Source organism: Opisthocomus hoazin, chromosome 1, assembly GCF_030867145.1.
Source record: "Opisthocomus hoazin isolate bOpiHoa1 chromosome 1, bOpiHoa1.hap1, whole genome shotgun sequence".
NCBI lineage: Eukaryota > Metazoa > Chordata > Aves > Opisthocomiformes > Opisthocomidae > Opisthocomus > Opisthocomus hoazin.
In genome coordinates this window covers 85,172,062-85,198,220 of record NC_134414.1, presented here as the reverse complement: position 1 = coordinate 85,198,220, position 26,159 = coordinate 85,172,062, and the positions used below count along the sequence as shown (strand labels likewise).

General features: G+C 37.8%; 1 protein-coding gene across 12 annotated transcripts; it reads left to right on the top strand.

Moving 5' to 3' along the window:
• Window positions 1–333: 333 nt before the first annotated feature.
• PNPLA4 (patatin like domain 4, phospholipase and triacylglycerol lipase) lies at window positions 334–26,159 on the top strand. Of its 12 annotated transcripts, none has more exons than XM_075428127.1 (9): window positions 334–463; window positions 1,638–1,856; window positions 2,583–2,709; window positions 8,344–8,528; window positions 12,606–12,700; window positions 12,881–13,016; window positions 16,177–16,242; window positions 23,214–23,366; window positions 25,318–26,159. In XM_075428127.1, exons 2-9 carry the CDS (start codon window positions 1,698–1,700, stop codon window positions 25,447–25,449), a joined length of 1,053 nt encoding a protein of 350 aa, XP_075284242.1. In that variant the 5' UTR covers window positions 334–463; window positions 1,638–1,697; the 3' UTR covers window positions 25,450–26,159. The 12 variants fall into 12 exon arrangements, with proteins under 12 accessions (XP_075284242.1, XP_075284299.1, XP_075284257.1 ...); XM_075428142.1 differs by lacking the exon at window positions 334–463 and adding an exon at window positions 476–608; XM_075428133.1 differs by lacking the exon at window positions 334–463 and adding an exon at window positions 624–869.

Sequence of the window (26,159 nt, the reverse complement as noted above, 5' to 3'; positions counted from 1 at the left end):
GCCGACAGCCTCAGGCGGGCGGAAAGGCGCCCCGCCGCCTTCTCCCCGGCAGGCCGCAGGCGGCGGCGAGCCAAGCCGAGCCCAGCCCAGCCCGGCCGGCCGCCGCACCCAGCCCCGCGGCCCCGCTACCGAAGACGGAGCGCGCCCACGGCCCCAGGCGCAGCCTTCTACCAGCGCCCCCCCCGCCGCCCCCCCCACAACGGCAGCCCGGGGCTGCGCACGCGCGCAGGGGCAGTGTCACGAGGGAGGGGCAGCTCCCCCACGGCTCCGGGGGCGCCCGCGCTCTGCCCCGCCCCGCCCCGCCCCGCCCTGCAGCGCGCGGGGGCGGTGACGCCCGGGGGAGGTAGCGCGGCGGGGCGGCGCGAGGACAAGCAGGGCGCGGGGCCCTGAGTTGCCGCCGCCGCCGCCGTTGTCGCTGTCGCCGCCGTGGTTGTCGTCGTCTGCGAGGGCGTTAGGGAAGGAGGTGGGGCCGCTCCACCCCGCGGTCTGTGGCGTTAGGCCGCGCCGGGCCCCCGGGAGGGGCTGAGGCGGGAGCCTGCGCGGGGGGGACGGAGGGAGTCAGCTTAAAACTTGGAAGGCTGTGGCCCGGCTAAAAGGCGTCCTTTGTTGTAAGCTTACAAGTTTAAGAGACGCAGGGGCTTTTGGTAACGCTGTGGTCGCTTCGGTTGTCACGTGACGTTCTGTGTTTCTGGCGTTTGACAGTTTTGTCTCCTCGTGTCAGCTGTTTTGGTTGTTTATGTCGGGTGTTTACCGAGCAAAAGTGGAGGGAGGAAAAATCGAATTGTGTTGTAGGCCTCGTCTCGTGGCACACAAGATGAAGCAGAAAACCTGAAACTCACTGGATTGGAATAAAATTTTAAGTTTATGGTGTAAGTCTGAGAGCTCGCCTATGCAGACTCACACTGGGTTTATTTGCTCTGGTAGTCAGGGCAATAACTTGCTTTCTGTCTGAACAAGTGCATTTCCATATGTTACTTGTTACGGTCCAGGTCTTGCTGGGTGTAAACCAGGCTTACATTTCATGTGTGAGTCACTCCTATGAGATCCGTGTAGCACAGAAGATGACAAGACTTGCCTTGTACCAGCCAGCACGCTTGGGGTTTTCTTACTAGGATCTTGACATCACCACTTTGTTTTTGTGGGCAGTTGGTTAAGTTTCTAGAACACTCATTGCACATTTTTCAGCTGAGGTAGAAGGAACAGCATATTCACGTTAATTATAAGAGATGGTTTGTTCACTTCTTCATTGCATTGCTAATGATTTCAGTCCTTCCTGTTTCTGAAATGGAGGGTGGACTTTATGGTCAGTGGTGAACAGCACAGTGGCAGATGGAGGCTGGTGAGAGAGACAGTAGCTGCTGAGCAGAAGTTCTGCCTGGAGCTGCTTCACTGTCAAGGGAATCAACTGTTCATGCATCTTGTTTTAAGTGAGAGGATTGTGAACAGGGCCTTGTTACAGTGTGAGGGCCTGGATGTGCAATGACCTTTTGGCTACTCTTTTTTTTTTTTTTTTTTTCGACCCCCACTTAATGTTTTTAAACAGGTTATGTTTAGAAGAGAGGAAGTATCTACTGCATAATACTATGGTGTCCAAACTCATCTGTTGATATTTCCTTTGTAACTCCATGGTAAAACAGCTTCTGAGAGTGTCGGTTTGGTTACCACATCATCTGGATCCAGAGGTCATTTTTAAGAAAATGTGGACTGCTAGAAGCCTCTGTAGTGCTCAAGTACTGTTGCTTCAGTTGAAAGAAGGCAGACTGTGTAGTTGCATGTTTCCAAAAACTCAGCAGTTCTGGATGGGAATTCTAAAGTACTGCACCGTAAGAGCACCACGTAACAGAGCTAAATTCCAGGTAAGTATTTTTGTGGTGCTGTAGGTCTAAGTGATATGCATCAATACAGTGATAATATAATTTTTTTTAGAATCTACAGAGCTAAGCTTTTGATGTTGAATTGAAGATGCTTATCAAGGTAAAGTGGCAGGCAAGCAACAAGCTGCAGGAGACCAGTGTTTCAGAATGAACTTTTTGTGTTTGATAGTTCTGAGTTGGGGAGAAACGTGGACTTTTTTTTCAGTTTACACTTCAGACAATACTGCCTGATAACTGACAGGCTTATTAGAGTGACAGCTGTTTAGTGAAGAATAGGACCAGAGTTCTCTGGAAAACTTTTTACTAATGCAGTATTGCACAAAAAAGAGGAAAAAAGTCAATTTTTATTGGATTGATAAGGGAGGATGAAAACATCAGAGTTTGATTATTAAAAAAAGAAATCTGGATATAAACAAAAATGGTAGGAAAAGACACAAAATTAAGATTAATCTTGGACACAGTTCCACATGGCAATGTTTTTCTAGATGTCTAAGTTCATCTTTAAAATATAAATTGCTGCATGTATAAATAGTGGAACATTGTGGTTTCATCTAGTTTAGTGGTGGCTAAGCAACTGAGAAATTAATCTATATGATTTTACAACTACTTTAGTAGACTTTATTAATCTATTTAGGGATAACTAATGTTCATCTTTTATTTGCCTGTGGTTTCCTTTTTTAATAGTAGTATGTGACTGTATGATTGTAGGCTTCCAAGCTAAATGATAAACGATCGGTAGTAGATACAAGAATGGCTACTAGTGGAGAGGGAACTAAAACAGCTGCTGGAAAAAGTCCTGGTGGAGTATGTGATGGAAGCCAACATTCATTAGAAGGTATTGAACCTTTTGCCACCCTCTTAACAAGTCAGCCTTCCCTCTCCTCTAGACATACTGTATTAATGGTCAGGATGGTCTAAACTCTACATTTGAAAGTTTTGTATCATGCAGTGCGTTTATTTAAGGGGATTATACACACCTTTTATAATAAGTTTGCAAAGACTCATGTAATTTTCCTAAGTGTCTTAATGGCTGATTGGATTGTCCACTGATTATTTTGTATTATTGTTATTTTTCTTTTCCTTCATTAAACTCTTACAATGCTTATTCCATGTGTCTGGATAGATGCAAAACCTAGTTTTCCCATTCTTTTGTTAGCAACTGTGGTAACTCTTTAAGTATGGAGTACAGTCTGTTGGATGGGTTGTTGTTTTGTGTGAGCCTGTTTTTGACTGGAAGAATCAGTTTGAGTGTTCACTGGAGGCTACAAATGCTCTGTGATGCTAATGATTTTTTTTTCTGCTACAAATGTGAAAAAACCACCTAAACATTCCTGCGTGAGTGGCGATTTCTGGTCCGGGTAAATTAGTAGTTGCCATTATGACCTTTATTTCAGCAATGCTGCCTAGCTAAACAGTTATTTCTATAACTTTGCTCATTTTGTCATTCCTAGCTAATAACTAATCCTCAAATGTGCTGTTATGCATCATCATTTTAGCGCTTGTGCTTCAGGGTACTTGGTCATTCACATTCTATGTATATTTAATTTTGTTTGTAAGGTTTTTTTAGTCAGTTGCTTTGGGCATTTTCAGCTTTTGTGTACAAATGGGATGACAGGGAGGTGGGTATGACTGGTTAAGACACAGAGATGGTATGCTGTTTATATAATTACATTGCTCTGGAAACAGCAGTGTGAGAAACTGTTGTGCTATTTCTTGTGCATGACAATTAGGAAGACAGTACCTATCCTGAAGAAGCAGTGTTGTACTATATCGTAATTCTGCTGTACAGGCTTGTCTTGTTACATACATTCACTTGTAGGTTTGCATTACAAACGGATGAGACACTACTGAGTAAATAGAAATACCCCCCCCCCCCAGTGTATTTTTAATCACCAGTGAATTCTTTTTTTTTTTTTCCCCACAGATTCGAGAATCTTTCAAATAGAACTCTTAGATTTATGTTTATTCCTGAATCCTCCGGCATTACCTGTAAACTAATGAGATTGAACAGCCCCAGTGTCCTAGTTTCTTCTTGTGCTTATCTTTTCTTGTGCTTCTGTTTTTTCTTGTAGACAGCAGAAGCATACCTATCCCCTTAGCCAGTTGAAGCCTTTTGAAATTTGCCGATCATGTAGGATGATGATGTTTTTGAAAAGCAGTGGCAAAAGCGTTTGCTGTGCCCTGTTTACATCACATCTCTACAGTGTCTGTGTTGTCCAGCATCTTTTAAGGTTCATGAAAATTTTTTCTTAACACGTGCCAATATAACTTTGAGTTAATAGATAATATCTTTAACAGTCAGAACTTATGTTAAACCCTCTAAGAATATTTATTCCGAAGTCTTGTGGAACAGGTGCTTCATGCCATTTCTAAGATACCAAGATTTTTGCTGTTTGCTCAGGCGGCTGAAAAAACGGTTTATGTCCCGATGTGACTGTGCTTCTGTTTCTGGTACTCTCTAAGAAATTGGCAGGGAATAGTCATATGTAGACTTAACATGAAGTTTCTCTGCGTTGGTGCTTGGGAGTTGTTATAACAGTACTATTCTTTTTGATGAAAAAAGCAGTGATATACTACATCATCAAAGCAAAAAACATTTTTGAATCATACTGTCTCTGAAATACACCATTCTAACTTGCAAATCAAGTGTTGCCATGACATATTTGCAAGAATCAAAAGAAATGGGAAAGTTTGTATTCTTACAAACGTGTCTTGGTTCCCTATTTCGTTCTTTTCTGATTTTACAGGACATGCATCTAATAAATGCTTTCTTGCCTTTTGCTCTTACTCAGAGATTGCTTTGCAAGGTGAAATGATACTGCTTAACTGCATCTGTGAAACAGATAGTTCCTTATAGAACCATGATTCTTACTCATTTGTATCATCTTTGTAAGTTAAGTGCTCTGTTACACATTTGTTGTAAGGCACCTTCAATTCAATGTATAGAACCTCCCTGCAGGTAGATGCATAGTGCTGCATGAAGATGTTAATGTTCTGTTGTTTCTTCTCTATAATGCTGATTATATGCAGTACTCTACTGATTTTCATATTCTGAATAAATGAAAGAAGACCTGATTGTTTCACCCAGCAACAAGTACTAGTTATCTTAGGAGCTAAACATTACATGATTTTTTCAGTTAACAACTGGATAAAGCCCTAAGCAACCCAATTTGATCTGATAGCTGACTCTGTTTTGAGCAGAGGAAGGTTGGGCAAAAGACCTCCTGAATTATTGTATGATTCAATGATTATTTTTTATCTCATTATTTACCCACTTGTAGGGTTGTTACATGTATGTGCAAACGCTATTTCTCAGTCATGCAGCTAGATGTAACCACTGGATCTGTCATTTGAACCTGAATCTCATCTGCAAGTCAACATTTGTACTGAAGTACTTTTAAATTTCATGTAGATGTGACAAATACATAGTACAGACCTGGGAACTGACCTTAATTAATAAAAATGTAGTGACTTGATAACACAGCCATGCTATTGCTATTTTTGATTTGAAGTTCCCTTGGGGAATCTGTAAAACAGCGCTGTACTACATGGCGTACAAATCCAGTGGTTCAAGTAATTCGGGTTAAAAACAAAAAAAAAATTAACTTCCTTTTGGAATGTATTCATTTCATCTTTTTGGACTTGAAATTAGTCCACTCTTAACAGAGTGTGAGACTAGCAGTATTGTTTAATGGTATCCTTTATTGGAAATCTCAGTGTTCTTTTTTCTTTTTGCATGTTCATCTCTCACTGAATCCTTGTGCCAGTAAAGAAACTGATGTGAATACTCATCCAGTAATCTCTGTCTCTTGGGCAGGGGAATGAAGAAGAGTAAGAGAAGGATGGGTGTTAAGAATTCAACTCTCATCAAAGAGTAAATGCCATGTATCCAGACACTCCAGAGAACAGTCATTATTCAGAATAACTGATAATTAGATAGGATTAAAGCTTGTATAAAAAAAATAAAACTTCCTCATGAAGGCTTGGAAGAGAAGGCATGGACATCTGATTTCAGTCAGTGTATTTTCAGTAGGTTTTGATTTGAGATTCAGCTAATCTTTTCAGTTCACATAACCTCCTTTTCTGTTCTCACTTTAGACAAAATGTACCAGCCAGTTCTTTATGCATTGAATTGTGATTGTCTACTGCATTTGTAGGGGATTTTTTCATTTAAGAAAAATCCTTTAATCTAAAATTTCTTGCTGTAACTATGCTTTTAGATACTTCAGTTTTCATCTTTTTTTTGATTTGTGCACATCTAAATATTTTCCATCAGGGAGAGACACCTTTTAGAATACTTTGTAGATGAGCCTTGTAGAAGCTTTAGAAAATGTGTATATATACATGTGCGTAAGCATACATGTGCTTGTTTTTATTTAAATAAGCTTATTATCTTAACACTTGTGTTTCTTGGTTACATTTCCTAGGTCCCTTAGATGTAATGCTTGGGATTTGTGAACTCTTACTTTGCTTGTTTATTTTCTGACCGATCAACTATGTCAATATGGTCCTTACTTCATGTAATGTTTCACATTAGTAGTCTTGAGCCTGAGATCTCTTTTGGACAAAAACGGGAGTTAATTCTTTCATGCTTGCTTGTCTTCCTTCTTAAGAATGCAATTGCTTTAATCGACTTCACCTTTCACAGTGGCCCATGATACAAATGCACCTTGCTTGTAATTTGTAGAAGACATGGAAACAGCTGCAGTAGTTCATTTGAAAGAAAGCACATTATGACATCATACTTCCAAGTCTATTTTAGTTTTTTTCCACTCTATTAAAAAAAAGTCATCAAAGTAGAATTGTTGTTTCCCAGTAAAATCTTGAGTAAACTTTTTCTTCTCTTTTATGCAGTACAGTGATTTATCTTAAAATGAAAAGATCCTTTCTTTTTAATAGTAGTAACATGATTTATCACTTAATTGCAAATGCCTTTCTCTTGTATTGCCACAGCAAGAGCCAACCTGAAATGCTTTCTGTCACTACAAATGTGTTATATCTAAGTTACAGGTATTCATATTTAAAAGTGGGTATGCAAGCATTTCCAGTGCAAAGGGGGTGAAACTCAGTTGATAAAACACTACACTGCCATCAAGTAGTTTAGCAGCATGACTGATGCACCAAACAGTATGCCCTGGCACTGTGAGATGCACACATGTGTCATTGCTCACTCACTCTTTTTTTTTCTTTTTCTTTTTTTTTTTCTTTTTTTTTTTTTTTTTTTTAAGGAAAATACTAAACTTAGACCCATTCATGATCTGATTTTAGTCATGTTATGGGTAAAGCAGTTGAGTTTAGCATGTCTTCTTATCTAGTGGCTATGAAAGCAGTTGCTTATCCTCATCTTTCCTGCTCTTCCTGTGTCTGAGCTGAAGAAGCAACTTAAAAATCTGTTGCTGTGCTTGTTTGCCTGTCTTCATCAGCAGTGACACTGCAGTGTCTGTAGATGATTTCCAAGAGAAGCGTCTCATCAGGTTTCTCATTACAAACCAGAAAAAAGAAGTATACTACTAAGTATACCACTTTATTGGTTTTTTAGTCCTTTTCCTATTGATGCATACCCAAATATGCTGATTTGTTTTTAATTCAGTGCTAAAATAATCTGTACAATATGTTGTATATCCGTACAGTATAATCTGTGGAGTAGCTTACTCTCATAATTGTAGTTACTTGCAGAAACAGAAGAACTAATATAATGTACAGCCTTTTTTTAATATACTACCCCTAAGGATCTGTACTTACGCTTCCTGTTTGTGCTTTTTGTTAGATTTAAATTCTATCTGTGACACCTTTAGAGAGTGTCTGTATTTTTCATACATTTAGTGCTTTGTATTTTATTTTGGTGATTTTTTTTTATTTCTTCTTATTTTAATAGTAGCAGTGATATGCTATGTGTTTTTCTTCTCTAAATAAGACATGACTTTAAATAAGAATTTGTCTATTAATGATTACTAGTAGTACTGGTAAGCAAAGGAGTTCCAGGGGTGAACGAAAAAATTGCTTTCTGAGAGAATTGTGTTGGGTTCAAGGCTTTGTCTGTGTAAGGGAAGTATGATGACACAGTAGCCAGCAATTTGATAATTAATTTGATTTTTACTCTAGGTATGTAACAATGTTCGCTCTCGAACAGCATTCTTCTATCACTTTTGAGTAGTTACTTTTATTTTGTATTTCTTTGTCAAATTAGATGACAATGTGCATTTACATTGCACATATATATATATTTCTTGATTGAAAAAGGGATTTTCACTAAGGAGTGTTTTAGAGGTGTTTTCAATTTTGGAGATGCTAAACTTCACTGCTACTCGTTTGATGTGTTTGGTAATCAAAAGTTTTTACTGTTCTTAAATAAACTGCTTTTTGTTAGGTAGATATAGTATTTTATGTGTTCTGTGCAAAAACATTAGACGCATATTATAAGATAACATTAACTGATCCTTTTTCTGACTGTGAAACTTTATTTCCACAGCAAAAATGAAACATATCAATCTGTCATTCGCAGCTTGTGGGTTTTTGGGTATTTACCACTTGGGGGCAGCAGCTGCTTTTTACAAGCATGGTAAGAAGTTACTGAAAGTTGTGAAAGCTTTTGCGGGAGCTTCTGCGGGATCACTGGCTGCCACTGTCTTATTAGCAGTACCAGAAAATGTGGAGGTAAATTAATAAACTCATAGGTATAGGACATGATCATTTTCAAAGGATATTTTTGATATAATCATCTACCATTAAGTTTTTTTAAATGTTTTGGTTTTTGTTTTTCTTGCTTTTTGTAAAGGAACAGGACTCATCTATGTGTTTTCGTTAACAAAATCTGTGACTCATGGGCAGAAATGTTTATGAAGCAAGTATTTCTTTATGACAGAAGTCTAGCATAGGAACTTTGTATTTTAAGCTATGTAAATATAAATTTAATGTGTGTGTGAATGTTGAGTTGTACGCAATGAGGTTTACTTTAATATGCACTTAATCACTGTACATTACAAAGTTAATAATTTTTTTCTTGGCTGGAGGTAGGCTTTGTTAAGCAAATACATAGCATTATCCTGTCACCCTTTTGTGAAAGGAGATGAAACAGTAGATGGACTGTATCTTCATAAAATCAAAGAACACCACACACTGGCTCAAATTTTTTCTTTGCTGTCTGTGTACCACTAGTCAGCACAAAAAGTGGCTTGTACACGTCCTTTGGACTCAGTACAGTTCACGAGTTAACAGCGGTAGACCCACTGTATGCCAGGGAGATTAACCCTCACAGCGTTCTGTTCTGATATGCTGCATACATGTGTGTTTGAGGTTTTTTTCTCCAGGGATGTCACCCTTTTCTCACCATGGATATGATGTCATGTAGAGACAGCAAAGTGATATTCAATGACTGCTCTTACAGGTTCTGTGGGAGAACAGTAGCTTGTCTTTGTTTGTTTGTTTTTCTTCTTAGATTAAGGATGCTTTGCCCTCCTGAAATGCCTATATTGACTTTGCCTTAATATATATAGAGGACTAACTAGGCCTTGCCAATATGTTACTATTTTTTTATATTTTAAATGATAATAAACAGCATTACTGTGGGGGTAAAAAAGGCTGTTATATTTTTGTTCAAAGTACACTTAGGCTTTGGTCCAGTGAGGGTCAGGTAACTTTCTCTGGTCTTCACTTGTTAGAAGTTTCACTGCATTTGATTCAAACGGTAGTCCCAGCCAATACCACACTTTGCCACTGATCTTTCTGTTTGTTTGTTTCTGCAGTGCTTATTAGCTTGCAGCTAGCTATACTTCTGTCACTTTCAGCAGCAAGTGCTTCCCTGGCCTCTTTCCACCCCACCACTCCCCAAGTGCATTCTTTATGTGATTTGGTATTAGGACAGTTCCAGTCTGTTGTGAAGAGAACTGTACTTGCATTCTGTTCAGGTGTTTCTCCTTTTCTGTAGCCTCTGATTAGTAGTTCAGTTTCAAGTATGCCCTGTATAATCCATACTTCTGACTTTAATTTCCTATATAATCATCACAGCAGCTAGCCTTTTCTTAGCCCAAGACAGTTTTTCTGCTTATTCTAGGCTGTGGATATAAGCATTTGTTCCCAGCCTGGTCCAACTTATAAAAATCTTTCTAAGTAAAAATATTGGAAGAGTTTTTAATTTTTATGTCCGTGCAAACTAAGCCTATGTTAATTGAGTCTGGTGGATTTTTCCTTGAAAACATGTCATTTTAATACCAGCTGAAGAACTTCTCATAAACTTTTTAGTCCTTTTTTTTACTTATTTACTTTTCAGTCATTTTGTTACATTGTTTAAGTGGAAAATTGAGAGCTTTTCGTGAGGGGGAATAATTCTTCCTAATTCTCATGGAATTTAAGTAAAGCTAGTATTATGTACTGAATAGAATTAACTTTTCATGTCAGGATGATTATATTATTATCGTTATTACATTTCTAACTTGAAATATTTTGTATCCACAAATATGACTCTTACATCAGTTAATTTTTTTCTTTTTTTTTTTTTTCCCCTCTCCGCAGAGATGGGCATGTTCGGCAAGCTATAATTAGGACTTTCTCCATCTCCTAGTCTTAAAGCTCTAATACAACCTTTCCTTATCTTGAAGAGAATGTAACATTGAGGATTTCTTGTTTTAACTGTTCTGTTCTAGTATGACAGTTTGCAACTGTTTTTCAGTTGTATCTTGGATTTTTGTCACTGTTGAAAAGGCCTGGGGCTTGAGAATTCTAGGGAGGTTTATAGTGTTACAGATTAGTACCTATTTATTTCATAAGTACCTTGATTGTGTTTCATGTCCAGTTTGCTTAACTCAATCCAAGTAGTTACAATTCCTAAACAAGTCCTCGGTCACTATTTAACATTTAGATGTATTGTTTAAAGTTCCTAGCGCTAAAGTTATAAACAATTTGTAGCTGTAAGAAATTGTCCCTTTTGGCAGCAAGAATTGTATGGTCTATTCTTAATAGTGGTAATGTGGAAAGTAGTTTTCTGTCATTCACCTAGGTTTGGATTCATCCGGCTCCGGTTACTCTTAGCTCCCTGTCACTGTATTAAAGCATCTTAGATATAAAAGTAGTAGTTCTGAGGTGCTTCTGTGTATGGTTTATGAGTTTCTTCTCTGTTTAGAGAGAGAGGCATCTGAATGCACCTCTTTCCAGCTGATTAACCACAGAAGAAGCCTAACTGCCTAATGCAGAATAAATTCAAGACCTTGTGCATATAACTAGTTTTATAGATTCGAATTGGCTTGGAGCTGGCAATTGCAAGTACCTCCTAGGGTAAAGGTGCAAATCTAACCTATGTGAAATGAATTAGCACAGATCTTTACAGTGGTTGTTGCTTTAAGAGCTGTGGACCTCTTAACAAACTTTTTTGATGCGTTTATTCAAAAGCCATATAGAGAAAGTGGATGCAAGAACTGCATTTGTGTCTCTCACTTAGATAAGTGCTCTGACATAGAAGTAAGTTAAACTGCTCCAACCAGCTTGCTCCTGATCTCATACTAATCCTCATCACAAGTCTTTCCTGTTTTTTCTCCCATTAAATCCTGTACCCTCCTCTCTCTCTCTCTTGCTTTTTTTTTTCCCTTTCCACAGTCACATCAATAATTTATTTTGAAACTAGCAACGTACTTGTTCCCAGGAACACCAGACTATCTATAGACAGATCTTTTACTTTGTAAACGTGTTATTAAATAAGTGAATATGGGTATAATATATTTATTGAGTACCAATTTCAGAAAGTTGGATAAGATTGGATTTAGTTTTTTCCTCTGTCCCTAAAATCATTAGAGTTGCCTGAAAAGATAAAAACAGGAATATGAGTACTGAATAGTGAGTCTTAAGCATTTAGAACCATAATTGATTGTTTCAGAATATTTTTGCTAAAAAAATAAATGCTACCTATTCCTTTACTCTGCTTTTGGAACTCTTACGGCTCACACTTCAGGCTATTTTTTTGCACCCATTAATGGTAGGCATTTCAGCTTGTGTAAAAGAGGTTCTCTGTACAGTGTAATCTGTTGCATGGTTTTCTGTAGTTATCTTTTCCTTTGTCTTCCATCACCTGCTGTAGGCGACCCTGCTTCGGCAGGGGGGTTGGACTAGATGACCCACAGAGGTCCCTTCCAACCCCTACCATTCTGTGATTCTGTAGTATTCCATTCGTTAAATACTTCCCTAGTATTTTATTCATTAAATATGTGTATTTGTTAGCAGCATGGTTTTTGTGTGAGAAGAAATTGTAATAATTGTAATTTTTTTTAATGCTTATAGGCATCTTAATGTACTTGTGTCTGGTTTTAGTACTCAAGTCTTTAAAATAAAAGGTAGCTTTAACTTGAAATATAAATGATTGTTTTCATAATGACATGGTTCAAAGAATTGATTATTTAGCAGTAGTAATACATAGAAAAATAGCCTTTAGCTTTCCTTGATTGTTAAAGTGGCATTCGTGTGATGTTTCATTATTATTGTTATTAATGTTTATTTTTTTAATTAGAGATCTTGTTTTCTTACAAATTAGATCTTAGAAAAATGCTCAACATGTTGTTATGCGTGTCTTGTTATAAACTAAGCTATGCATATCTTGTTATAAACTAAGCACATATGGGAAAATATTTTAGTCGGATCTTATAACTCTCTCTTGATTAAAGCTTTAGCCACTAGTATGTTTTAGATAACACAGTTGAACATACTTCCCATAGCCAAAACATGCTTAATGGTGAATATTTTAACTTGCAGAAATGTAAGCAGTTTGCCTATGGATTTGCAGAGGAAGTTAGAAAATTGGACTTCGGTGCTGTAACGCCTGGTTATGATTTTATGAAAACACTTAGGTACCTATCTTAATGTATCTAATAAGATCACTTTTCTGTGTAGCCCTCTAGATGAAAATGGAGACTGTGTGCATATTTTTTACTGCACTGTGGGGAGCTCAGCACTCTTTCACCCCTGACATGTTTGCAAGGTTTTTAAATAATGATGGTGGATAACATTTAGCATTTTCTTTACTTTAGGGAGGGCATAGAGTCTGTTCTTCCTTCTGATGCCCATGAGATAGCTGAGAACCGGCTCTATGTGTCAGTCACTAACACCAAAAATGGGGAAAATCGCTTGGTTTCAAGTTTTGCCTCAAGGGAGGACCTCATTAAGGTAATGAAGTTGGATTTTGCTGCTTTAAATAAAAATGCTTGAGTTTCTTCAAGATTTAGAAATATGTTACTAGCCGTACAATAAATCGGTTACGACTTATACTATCAGTGGTGCTACAACCATAACATAAACAATGGATGTAGAATTTGATAGTGAAGTATCAGAAATTTTGCTAAAGTTTATTTTTGTGTATGTTTCCTTCTTGATAGTATGGCCTTGTAGGCAAAGTTGCTTTAACAAGTAACAGGGTAACTAACGTTTGCAGTAGATAAGAATAAAATAGAGGATCTCCAAATTCGGTAACAATTTTCTCAGTCTTTTTGTGTCTTTTACTGCACTGGTACCATTTATATTATGTTTCATCACAAAAGAAAGTAAAGAAAGTTCCTGTCTTAAAAAAAAAGAATCCAACGCTTTCTACAAGTTCTCGTGGGGAATAGGAATAATGTAATAAGTATTGTATAAAAAAATGTATTTGTCGCTGGAAAGCATATCTCTTACTGCCTATCTTTTTTCTGTTGAATGCCACTTTTTAAATTTGGATCAGGACTGTATACTTAAGCTGATATGAAGTGGTAGGATGAATTCAGATGCAAGTAAAGCAAATGTTCTTTCTAGTAATTGATTATATCTTAGTGGAGGATATCATAAGATATAACAGAATAAAAGAGGAAATAGAATAAGAAGGAATTATTTCTTTCCCTGTCTTTGTGGATGCTGAGACTAAATAAGAGATCCCTTATAATTAACACTTAAAGAAAAAAAACACACTTGTTAACAAAATCTTAAAGTATGCATTGGAAGTTTGCCTTTAAAATATAATTTTTTTAAAATCTTGACCCTGTTATATTCTACACGGTCAATCAGTTCTCAAACTTTTTGCATAATTATCTTTGCATGATTAAGTCCAACAAATTTTATCTTAAATTATGCAGTGTTATTTCTAGCTGTGGTAGCCAGCAGTGACAAGCATGGAAATTATTATAATGAAGGTTTGTGGGTTTTTTTCAGTGAAATCTTCTAACCTGAAGGCAATTAAAAGCTTCAAGACGACCTTGCAAATGCATATATTTTATTAGTATTTAAATAGTCTGTTCAGTGACTTAACCATTTTTGTTCTTTTGTTCCATGTGCTAGCAGTGGAATTGGTTGGAATAATAGTAATAAACTTCCAGATAATTGCTCATTGGAATACATTTATATTGTCTGGTCTTCCAGTGCATCTAATAGTACACGTTTTTGTGCATTCCTTCAGCTATGCATGTATCATTTATACAACAGTCTGAATGTTGGTGGCTGACCCAGTAGCATAAGAGTATAGAGCTTGTTAGGTAATGTAATCGTATTACGCCTCTCCTAGAGATGATTACTAGATCCAAAGCATGAATAAAGATACTGCTGGCCAGACAGTGTTTTGTAACAGCAGAACTTCTGTACCCTCTGCCAGAAGTCTTTCAACTTCTGTATGCAACTGGTTTCAATGCTGAACAAGCCTTATGATTCCAAAGTTTTTCATAATCACTAAACCGAATATATGGTGCTACATTTTTAAGCTTTTATTTTCTTTATTATTCCCAGTGGACGTGGAAAGGCAGTTAATAATCTCCCACTTTTGAAATAGTGTTTACATATGTGAAAGCAATCATCACATACCAGTATTCCTAGACTTGCAGTTCTTAAACTAGAGGTGAGGGGATAGAGAGGCATGATTTGTATGTTTGTGAGGAAGCAGGGCACAGAACACTTGTATTTAGTTTGGAAAGGTGGGAGCAGTGAATAGGAATCCACACTGGTCTGTTAGTGGTAGAGAAATACTGAAAGTGTTAGTTCTTCAGACTTGTCCTGCCTCACCTCACTCTTGAGATCTAAGTGACTTTTTAAGGAAGACCAGCTGCTTTCTTCAGTGTTCTTGAAAAGAATTCAGGGGGACCTTATCTTATGCTTTTGTGAGGGAAAGACATATCTAGCAGAGAAATAGCTACAACTTTGCAGTTGGAAAATAAGAAGAGAAATCCTTTTTATCTAAGCTCAGACAAATCTGATGCTTTAGATCACTGGGAAGAGAAATAGGCAAGAAAAGAGTTTTTGTAGTGAAAGTTAAAGACTTCATATAGAGCCTTAATTAAAACCTGTTAGGGGAGGAGAGGTATTTAATACCGAAAGTAGCTTAATTTGTTGTAAAAATAAATGCAATTCCACCAAAAAAAGCTCAAGCATTTTCTTCCATAATCCATGGATTGTGAGGATTTTTTGCACCTGATCGTCTGTCACGTGGTGTATATTGCATTCTCTAACATGCTTCTGTTCCTCAGATTTGTCTCTCGTGCTGTTATGGAAGCATATGCATGCCTGTCCTTCACATTTAGCTATATGTAAATTCCTGTCATGTTGGACTTCATCCACACATCTACACCTTCCTTGTCTTTGAAATGCAGTATAGTAGTTGCATGTAGATATAGGTGGATACATAAGTATAGAGATACACACACACTCTCATAGATCCACTATGAGTGGATTGAGAGGTATGCATGTGTGCACATCTGTACATGACAGAAAAAAAAAAGAGAACTAGGCAGCAATGTAGACTTACCATAGGACAAGTAGTAATTTGTTAATACTCGAAAGTATTAAATGCAAAGTATCAATACTGCTGAAGATATACATATGTAAATTTTCAGGCTGTCTGTAGTATTTTGGAAATTTTGAACTCTTAGAAGATCTGATTTATGAGGAGAGTAAATACTATATTGATATGCCAGCAGAATGATTGGGTCAGCTGCTTCTTTGACAATACTCCATATATGGAATTTTTTTCAGCATATGCAAATTCAGTTTCTGAAAAATCGTAGATTTACTTCACATTGTGTAAGACTAAGTTCATACTCTTTTGAATCACACCATCAGTGAGTTAACTCTCAAAACAAAATATCACAAATTGTCACTGTCAAGTCATAACAAAACCAAGCCCAGCTGAATAGTTTTAATTACATTTTGACATACCACAGCAAGAAGACATTTTGAGATGACAATGAAGTTTTTATGAAAAACTAATATATAACTGGTTACTGCTATGTTATTTAATACAAATAAATATGTATAGGTTCAGAATTACTTTGTTGCCTTTTCTTCACTTTTGTTCTCTATTTTTTCTTTTCTCTAGGTCCTGCTAGCAAGTAGTTTTGTGCCAGTATATGCGGGAATTAAGCCAGTGGAATATAAAGGAGAGGTAATTTTTCATTAGGTTGAAATAACAATTTTTTTGTGTGTGTGTGTAAGAATATCCATTTATGATGTAATTGTTTGATCTTAAGGGAAGGCAACTGCAGTACTATATTTTGTAGAATAGTTATCGTTTCTGTTGATACTGTGGGTTGGATTAACACTGTGAAAGCTGTCAGGAGTTTGTTCATACACTGTTGCAAAAATTATGGGTGCGGAGCCTGAAATGGTCTCTGTAGCATGAAGCTGTTTCCTGAACATATTGTCTAACACTTACCATGAGAAGAAGCTGCTCTTAGTGGTGCTGCTCATGACAAGCTGTGTTGCCAAGTCGAAAATGTTTTTTTTGCAATTTAAAGGACCACCATTTTGCTTTTCTGTGTAATGGAAGGAATGATAAGGGAGATCTTGGCAGATTCTATGCCGCTGGAGTACGTGTGTGTGTTTACATATGTGTTATTCTCATGTTCAGTACAGAATCACATGCTTACCAAGTACCTTCGAATCTCTTGCCTCTGGATAAACATTAAAGAATAAGCTTTTTTTTTTTCCCCAATAGCACATGCCTATGAAGTTTTGAGAGGTATACTGTTAAAAGGAAACCTTTTCACAGTTGCCTGTACTGGGTTTAGCTTCAGGAATTTTTTTGTCTTTCTTATATAAATATATATAAGGATCAGGATCAGTTCACTTTTTGCAAAATGTTTTGTGGCTACAATCCAAAAGATTTTTTTCTTGTGCAAGTCCTAATCTCACCAGGCTCAGCGAATTACATCTGTGTTCGCAGGCTGCGTTTACCAAATTTGGTTATAACTGAGTAAAATTAATTCTCGATAAAAAAGCATTTTCGTTGTGTTTTAAAGGACGCATGTGATTTATGGACAGGTACCCTAGTGAACTGATTGAAATGCTTCTTCATTCACACCCCTTCAGCGTGAGACAAGTTGTTTCACGGGTACATGTGTGTTAATAGAGCACTTCAGTTGGGTGCTGAGCCCAAGTACAGCTCGCCGATGTAGACTCAGCTGTTCCTGCCTCACCTTTTTGTTGCATGGTTTATCCGAGAAGACTGAAAGCTGACTTTCAACGTGGCAGGCCACATTTTGATAAATTGCTGGGCTTTCACCCCAGCCCCCAAATTAGCAAGGCAACGAGAAGGGAAATGCAGCAGCTACAGTGGAGACCCATCACTTATCACCACGTCCCTCAGCTCCCAATGTAGTGTATGCTCAGTCTTTGTCCTGGTGAAGTACTAATGCACCTGGGACAAGTGAGGATCACCCCCCAGCTGCTCAGAGACCATTCACCCAGCGCGGCAGATGCTTATGCATGACAGCCACATAAATGGGATAACTCCTTTTTGGAGGTAGTGATGGACGTGGCCAGCAGGTTGAGGGAGGGGATTCTGCTCCTTTATTCCACTCTTGTGAGACCCCAGCTGGAGTCCTGCATTCAGCTCTGGAGCCCCCAGCATAGGAAGGACATGGATGTGTTGGAGCGGGACCAGAGGAGGGCACGGAGATGACCCGAGGGCTGAAGCACGTCTCCTACAAGGACAGGCTGAGGGAGCTGGGGCTGTTCAGCCTGGAGAAGAGAAGGCTCCGGGGTGACCTTAGAGCAGCTGCCAGTGCCTGGAGGGGCTACAGGAAGGGTGGAGAGGGGCTTTTCAGAAGGGTGTGGAGTGATAGGACAAGGGGGAACGGCTCTAAACTACAAGAGGGAAGATTTAGATGAGATATTAGGAAGAAATTCTTCACCATGAGGGTGGTGAAACACTGGAACAGGTTGCCCAGAGAAGCTGTGGCTGCCCCCTCCCTGGCAGGGCTCAAGGCCAGGTTGGATGGAGCTCTGAGCACCCTGGTCTAGTGGAAGATGTCCCTGCTCATGGCAGGGGGGTTGGAACCAGATGATCTTTAAGGTCCCTTCCAACCCTTACCATTCTATGATTCTATGATTCTATATTAAGAATAATTTTGACTGTTTATTCATAATTACTAGAAGCTTGAAAACAGCTATTTATTTCTTTCTGAGAAGTACATGATACTCTTTCCTTGATTTCCTCATACACATCCAAATTATGCCTTTAGAACATCTATAATCCTCACAGCCACACTGCCAACTCCCCCCACCCCACAAAACCATATGTATTTGTCTCTAGCAAGAGGGAGTTGGAGTTTGTTATGACAGAAGGGTTGTCAGCTTTAGGATTATGTATACAGCAGTACATACTGGCTAAAACATTCGAAGGGTTTAAATCAGTATTGCCTAACTGACTGCTTGAGTTAAATGGTGACTGCTTGCAGCTGCTTAGGGTCTGGAAATTTTGTTGGTTGGAGTCCTTATACGTTGCTTGTGCCTTTCGGAGGGCATACATGGGTGTTTTAGGCTCATTCTGCCAGTAGTTAAAGGGAAGGAAGTGTTGTCGTTAAATTTCTTGTGGTGTTCTTTCAATTAAGAAATTTAAAAGCTGGCTCAGAGTTTTGTCCAAAACTTGTTTAAAAGTCATTCTACTGGATGAACACTGCTGTTATGATTTGCCTGGGTACTGCAGTATTTACTGAAACATCTGCAGCCTCTGCTTAGTGGACAGTTCTTGTTCCTCCCCAACTTTATTTTTTTGCATTCATAATCAAAATCAATGAACGTTTCATGAAAACTGGTTCTTCTGTTACTTGAAAACTTGTCATTCCCAAAGCTTCTTAGTACTCTGCTTAAGTGAGATTCAGAAAAGACAGTTGCTGAAAAGAAGGTTGCTTTCATTTATTGTTATTTGTTGGAATTATTATTTCGGCATGTCTGCACTGTCTTTTCTCATACTCTGTAAAACAGTTCGTTTGTGGTTTGGGGAAATTTCTGGGTTTGAAAGCCGTTGCCCCATAAATGAACGTGACTTCCATTCTTTAACCTGAAATACTTAGTGCAGGATGAGAGCAAAATCTGTAGGATCTCTATTGCAGTGGCATTTCCATGGCTTGGAATGGTGGGTAATGACGATATGTGGGTGGGTAATAGGGACCCTAAAGCATACAGTGTAGGGCCAGATACATGGCATGTAGCCTTGTGATTCAGACGTGGTGAGCACTGAGGTCAGTAAGGTTGATTGAATATTGATTTGACTCTGCGAGGCCGCCTGTCATATTGGCATCATATTCCAAGTTTCCTGAAAACTTTACTGTAACAGACTGAAGTTCTGTCTGTGTGCTTTTATGCTAGTTTCAGGGGGTAAATTCCGTAGGCTTTATGGTCAGTGGCAGCATGGAATTGAGCTTACTCCCTGCTAGCTGCTCGTGTCTGCTGGCCTTATCTCTGCTTCAGAACAGTTGGTCCAGATCTTCTCTGGGCTGCATAACATCACCTGCATACATATCACCAAGTCATCTGGGAGTGTTTTTGAAATGTATTTCAGTGTTATCTGAGGGACGTGTTGCATGGTACGTAAAGGAGTATGGTGCAGTTTTGCTGGAATAGTGTTAGAAAATAGCCAAACCTATTGCCGGCCTGTCCATACTGCCTAGAGAGAGTGAACACCAGGGTAAACTGTTGCTAGCATTGCACTTTAGTTTTCTTTTCAGAAAGAATGTGGTTTTTTTTGAAGCATTTGTCTCACACTGGAATTATCTGGCCTACCTGTGGTATGCATGGTTGGAGGCTAGACTTTTGAGGTGAATAAGCTAAATTGCATGATAGCATAGACATAACGTCAGTCTGTTCATAGTATGTTTTCTTCTGGTTTGATGAGCCTAAAAATAATCTGAAGGAAAAAGGAGTGTAAAATAACACTCGAGAATTTATAGTCTGTTAATGACCTCAAGTAGCTTTTTAGCCAGATGGGGTATTTAAGGTGCCTCTGGTCTAGGCTTCTACTAACATCAGGGCAAACTTGCTCCATGTGAGATTGTCTTTCTTTGAGTTGGTTTGGTGTCCTCTGAATCTCTGGCAAGGTTAGTCTTTAAGACAGGTAAAGATTTGCAGATGATTGAGTTGGCTGTATCTGATGATGAGGCTGTAGTTTGCGATACTGTAGTTCTCACAGAACAGCTTTGTAACAGCCACCTGCTGGTAAATGGGTAGGTTCTGTTAGGTCCATCCAGCCTGCATCCTCAATTTCATTGTCTGGTTTGGTTTCTGTTGGACATCATTTCAGAACTTTCTCTGTCTTTGCACTGTACTTACAGAAATCAGTCTAATTCAGACGTTACCAGGAATTTGTCTCATCATCTAAGAAGCATTTTTCAGGAACTGATTAATGGAATTAGAAGAATCTGGGGCATTACGTATCTTTATTTGCAGAATAGAAGTGCTTTGATTTTACTGTGTAACATGAGGGACTGTGGAGCCAAAATATTTTGACTGCAAAGCAGTTTTTCCCAAATGCTTGAAAATAAAATGACAGAGGGCTCATCAGCCAGGAATAACAGAATCTACAAAAGGTAGTGCTTAACAAAAAGTATTACTCTTGCCTTGGTAAATGTTTTGATTTTCAAATAAATATTGGAGTTACTTAAGAGAGGGGAAAAACCTAAATAATCAGAATTTTTGAAAGTGAGAGAACTTTTAGGTGATAAAAGTACTAAGCTAGACTTGAGAAAGACATTACTAATGTCGTCTGTTACAGCGTCTGACTTGATTTAGACAGGGACTCCACCGTTCTGGTCACTGTAGGAATTGCAACAAAAAGCCACTTAGTACTCCAAGGAAGATTGCGTGTAAATCAGTAATAAATGACTGCTTACAGACACAAAAAAGCGGCTTGGTGTTAGAAATGCTAAGTTACGTTGTGGCTTTGCTCACAGTTATTGCAGCAATGGTATAATGGAGTTTGAGAAGTCTGAAAGATAACTTTAAATGGTTTTGGAATTTTTTTTTTCTTCCTTTTCTAAGGCAAAACAGTCTGAATCCTAAGCACTGAGAAATACGATTTTTGTGCAAAGTGAAGGAATTTAGTGGTGAACTGTGGTTACTGACATCAGGAGCTAATGTCAGAGTCAAGCTCTAAAGCATGTTATGAAATAGGGTTAGAAGGGCCATGGACACTATTGAATGTGAATATTTGTAGCTTGTATTTCAGGAGCATAAAGGAAGTGTGAAATGGCAAATTTCATCTGAGAGAGTGAAGAAAAGGGTGGGATAGAGGGACAAAGAAACGCACACTCTCCTCTCCCCCCCCCCCCCCCTTAAATGGTGCTTGCTATATAACCATGTGTGAAAGAGTAAATCCATGCATCCACATACGGGAGTTGACAGTGGAAGGAGGAGCAAGGGTCAACAAAGTCTTCTGGTTACAGGAACTCAGATGTGGCAATGGGAAAAATCTGTACTTAGGGAATTGAGAGGAAGTTAGCTTGAAGTGAGAGTAAAGGACACAGCTGAGAGGGATCTATTCAACCAAATGATGGACCTCAGAGAATCTCAAGGGCTTCTGAAGAACAAAAACTGTAACTTAAGATAATGACTCCTGTATAGCAGTCACTACATTGAAAGCTAGTGTCTTGCCAACAGTTTGAAGAGAAGTTTAATTTGGATGTCATAAACAACTTCACAATAGTATACTTTTTGTGGGAGATTTTTTTTTTCATTTTGTGACGTGTGGTATGTTCAGTAATTTTGTGGGATAACTTGTATTTTTTTGCCATTTGATAGCGGTTGCATATAGTATCACCTACAGCCGAAAAGCAGTTTTCTGCCTGATTGGTGCTGAAGGTTCCTAGTACCATTTACCATTTGTTTGTAGTGTTCTGTGTTAATGAAACTTGAAGCTGATATCCTGGAGCATTCAGTTTATCTTTGGGGAGGCCAAACCCTTAAGAAACACTAAGGTGAATCTTATATTATTTCTTACAGCATTTGAACTCGCCTAGCTTTAGGTGTGTGCAGTAGTCTACATCTTACATAGTTAATATATGTTTCCTTTTAATTAGCAGAGAAGAAGAGAAGAAAGCACTTTTTCAGCACAATTCAAATCAGATGTAAATACCTACTTTAGGATGAGGTGAAGCATGTGCTAGAAGTGTTTCTTCTCCCTTGACAATAAAGGAAGTGTAGAATGACTAATTTGGCTGTAAATGTGTGAACTTCAGTAAGAAGCATCTGATCACCAGACCTCATGTACGATGTCAGTGAATGCATCTAGCCAGTGGGCTAATGTTGAGTTTTGGGTTATGCATGTAAACACACAAAGAAACATGAATGTATAAAATATATTGGAAAGAGAAGTCACAGTTGTCCCTGCTTATACTGGGATGGAATTTGGCTGTGGTCTCAGTGAAAATCAGGGTTGTGCCCCTAGACTGCATTTGGAACCAAGAAATATGTGGGGCTCTGTGAGAAATTAATTGGCTGCTTGGTTTTTTTCTTCCTTATTCCTTCCTATACTCAACTCCTGTAGCAGACTTGATGTCTGCTGCCTCTTCTGTGCCGTAGTTGTTCAGCTCCATCCCATCTTTACCCTCTGCTTTCTAGCTACTGCTGGCTTGGGTTGTTTTGTGTAAGATGACAAGAGGCTCTGGAAGATGAAGAGAGAAGTCATGTTTGGTTTAGCTTGTGCAGTCAGTTTGCCTGCACATACAGATTGTCCAGCTCCTAGTTTGAATCAGTAAGTTTTAGATTAGTACACAATATCTGATATGGTTCACATGTAATATTTAACAATCTTGTCTTTCATGTATGTGTTGAGAAAAGTTCTGCATAGGGCATTTTGTTACTAGGTTAACTAACAAGCCTTACTGGTAGCTTGATAAAAATATTATACACGTATTTTCATATTATGTCGAACACTCATTGATTAAACACACTCTGTGTATATTGTCAGTTCCTTGATTTTTATGCCTCATATTCCAGTCTGTGCGTGGTATTCTGAGAAGGAAGCTTGTAAGTTTTCTTGAGGGTGCGGTGGAGGAGGCAGGGACATAAAGAATGAAGTATTCAGTTATGAACATACTGTACTAACCTTACTTTGAAAATACTTTTATTTTCCAGTAGAAGTGGGTTGATGGTGGCCTCACCAATGGCCTTCCCATCTTGCCTGTTGGAAGAACTGTGACAATTTCGCCTTTCAGCGGTCGATTAGATATCTGTCCACAAGATAAAGGACGTGTGGATCTTTATGTTAAATTTGCAAAACAAGATATAATGGTGAGTTGCTGGTTTATTAAATAACTTCAGAAGAAGAAAAGATAGTTGGTCAGTTAAAGTTATGTGTATTTTTAAGTGTTTATTTTCTACTTATATATCGACATAATTAATGATTTGGTATTTTCTGTTTTGCAAATGGAGTGTAAACTTTTTCTTAAAGGAAAATGTAGAATAAATTTTGTCAGAAAGGTTGAAAACCATTGATCTAGTACAAAGTTGAGCAAATGATCACAGGTTGTTAAAAGTAAATAATCTTGGCTTGCTTTAAGTATCAGTTGTCTTTGGCCAGGCAGAGTGTTTATACAAAAAAAAAAAAAAAACAACCTTCTGTAGAATATCTCAGGAGGGGAAAACTCCAGAACATCCCTTCATACGTACTGAAATAAGCTGCTTTAACTGAATTTAAAACAGAAGTTTAAGTTGTACATTTGAAGTGGAATACAATGACTTGTTGCCTCATTGCTCAAGAGACCTTGTGTTAAGATTCTGAGTGTCTGTGACCACAACATTTTTCCAGAGGTTATTTTTTTAGATGTTACAGAAACATTTCTGCATATTGCAATATAGGCTAAGACTTACTTTTATGGCCTCCTTGTCATTATTGATGTTTTTGTCTTTGCAAGCTTTGTCTTACAAACTTTAACCACAATATTGCTTCCTCTGACATGGTGAAAGAAAATATTGAACAGTAGCAGACCAACCTGTCAACAAAACTCCGTACAAAGAATGAATAAAGTTTAGCAATAATTAGTACTTTTCAAAAAGTTTATTTTAGACAGCTCTTAATTTTTTTTTCTCAATTTGAGTAATGTCATTCTAAATTGAACCAGTTTCCGAATCTTTGTTTCACAGAGAGTTTAGAGCATGATAGTACTTGGTAAATGATCGTAGAGCATGAAGTTATTGATTTTGTATATGTTGAAAATATATGCAATTGCTTACTGTGTATTTCTTGGTTATGATTTGTGTCTAATATCTAATGCATCTAGAGGAGGAAAAATGAGCTGGTGATTAGATTAGTTTAGAGATAGGAAATTAATTGCAGAGTTATATTGCTTCTAGCATCCTGCAATTGTAGAATTGTGGAGAATCTCAGCCAATGTTTTAAACTATTCCATTTTTAGCTTTTAGAGCTGCAAAAATGTAAACTAAGAATACTTTTTTTCACCAGTATTGTAATCTGCATAAAATGAAGAGTTGTGTATCTTTGTTTATCTGGATTGGACTGTGAACAGTTTTCTGTCTCTGTGAAAGTCCTCCATCTATTAGTGTCAGAATTTGAATAATTGATTATTTCAAATAATGAAGATGATTTTGATACTGTTTTTCAAATTTGTGTATAATAAAGTGTGTGGCTAAAGTATTAAATTAGTCGTACAAATGAAGAGTTCAGAACTTTATGAAATCTAATCATAGTTTTAATTTTGTTGTAAACAAATTTAATGTCTTTATTCAAGAACAGAGTCCTGAAATCGTTTTACACCATCAAAGTGACCCCTTGAGATGATGAGTAGTTCTTAATTTGTTGGTAATACAAGCTACATTTGTACTCATATGTTAAACATTGCCTGGGAATGTTCCCAAAAATGTGGTTGTTTGCACTAGTAAGTTGTCAAAATATTTTCTTGCACAAGTTTAGCATGTGCCAGCTACCACTTCTGAGAATGTTTCCAAAGTTAAAATGTTTTGGAAACTTTGGACAGTTTTACAGGTGGACAGTCTGTCTTGGAGGCTGTGAGTTTAATAGTGCACATGCAGACTGTTTGTGCCAGTCTGTCTTGGCACTCAGTAGTGTACCTGGACATAGTTAATTTACTAGTGTAGGCATAGCCGTTCGGGTCTTTGTTTTTACATATAGTACATGGAACAGATGACAGAACAGATAGCAACACAGTCAAGTCTAGATAAGTTTCTTTAATAAACTAATTTATAGCTTCTTGCTCTGTTGCAGCTGTCTCTGGCCAACTTAGTAAGACTTAATCAAGCTTTGTTCCCACCAAACCAGGAGAAGATGGAATCGTTGTACCAAAACGGGTTTGATGATGCTGTACAATTTTTACTGAAAGAAAACTGGTTTGAATAGATGGTACACAGAAAATTAACAGAATATGATGGCTTTCAAAACACAGTTACAGGCATCCTATGGTATCTAAGGGATTGCTGTCTCAATTCCGGTTTATGGAAATAAAAATCCCAATAGAATTGCATCTGCTTCTGCCGAGAAAGTACCAGTTGCACTACGAAGACCTGTATAAAGATGTCAGAATGGAATTGTACTTGCCTGATAGTTGTCTTGTTTTGAAGAGGTTCAAGCTTAGATCCATTTTGCTTCAGCTGAGGAGTTGCGTGTGGGATTTGTAAAAAGCTCATGTTGTCATAGTTGCAGAAATTTGGAAAAGTCTTTTTTGATGTTACTTGAGAGATAAATCAAGGTTGTACCATGAAAAATTAGTCTGTATTGTTCACGCAATGTAATAGTGCTAATTGGATGCTTGCGATATTGCTGATCTAATACATATTTTGAAGTGCTCTAAGGACTTGAATACCTAGCACTATCTGCAAGAGATACAACATTTGCACGCTTTTTCTGTGTTATGTGTTATTTTTTTAACATTAAAAGTTCTTGCCTTTTCCAGTGAATGGTCTTTTAAAATTTGAAATACTAGTTGAAATTTGTAACAGAAAGGTGATGTTTGAATGTAAAAATATCTTGTGAAGAAGGATGTAAGAAATTTTTATATTTATTGTGTGTTCTTCCTCTGCTAAAATTGAATAAATGTATTTTCTTGAAAA

Excerpts from the sequence above, each read along its gene's own strand:
- PNPLA4 (XM_009943480.2), top strand. The coding sequence starts at position 1,626 with ATGGTAAAACAGCTTCTGAGAGTGTCGGTTTGGTTACCACATCATCTG. Across the intron at positions 2,710-8,343 it reads AAGCCAACATTCATTAGAAG|CAAAAATGAAACATATCAAT; the intron begins GTATTGAACCTT and ends TTATTTCCACAG. Across the intron at positions 13,017-16,176 it reads CAAGGGAGGACCTCATTAAG|GTCCTGCTAGCAAGTAGTTT; the intron begins GTAATGAAGTTG and ends TCTTTTCTCTAG.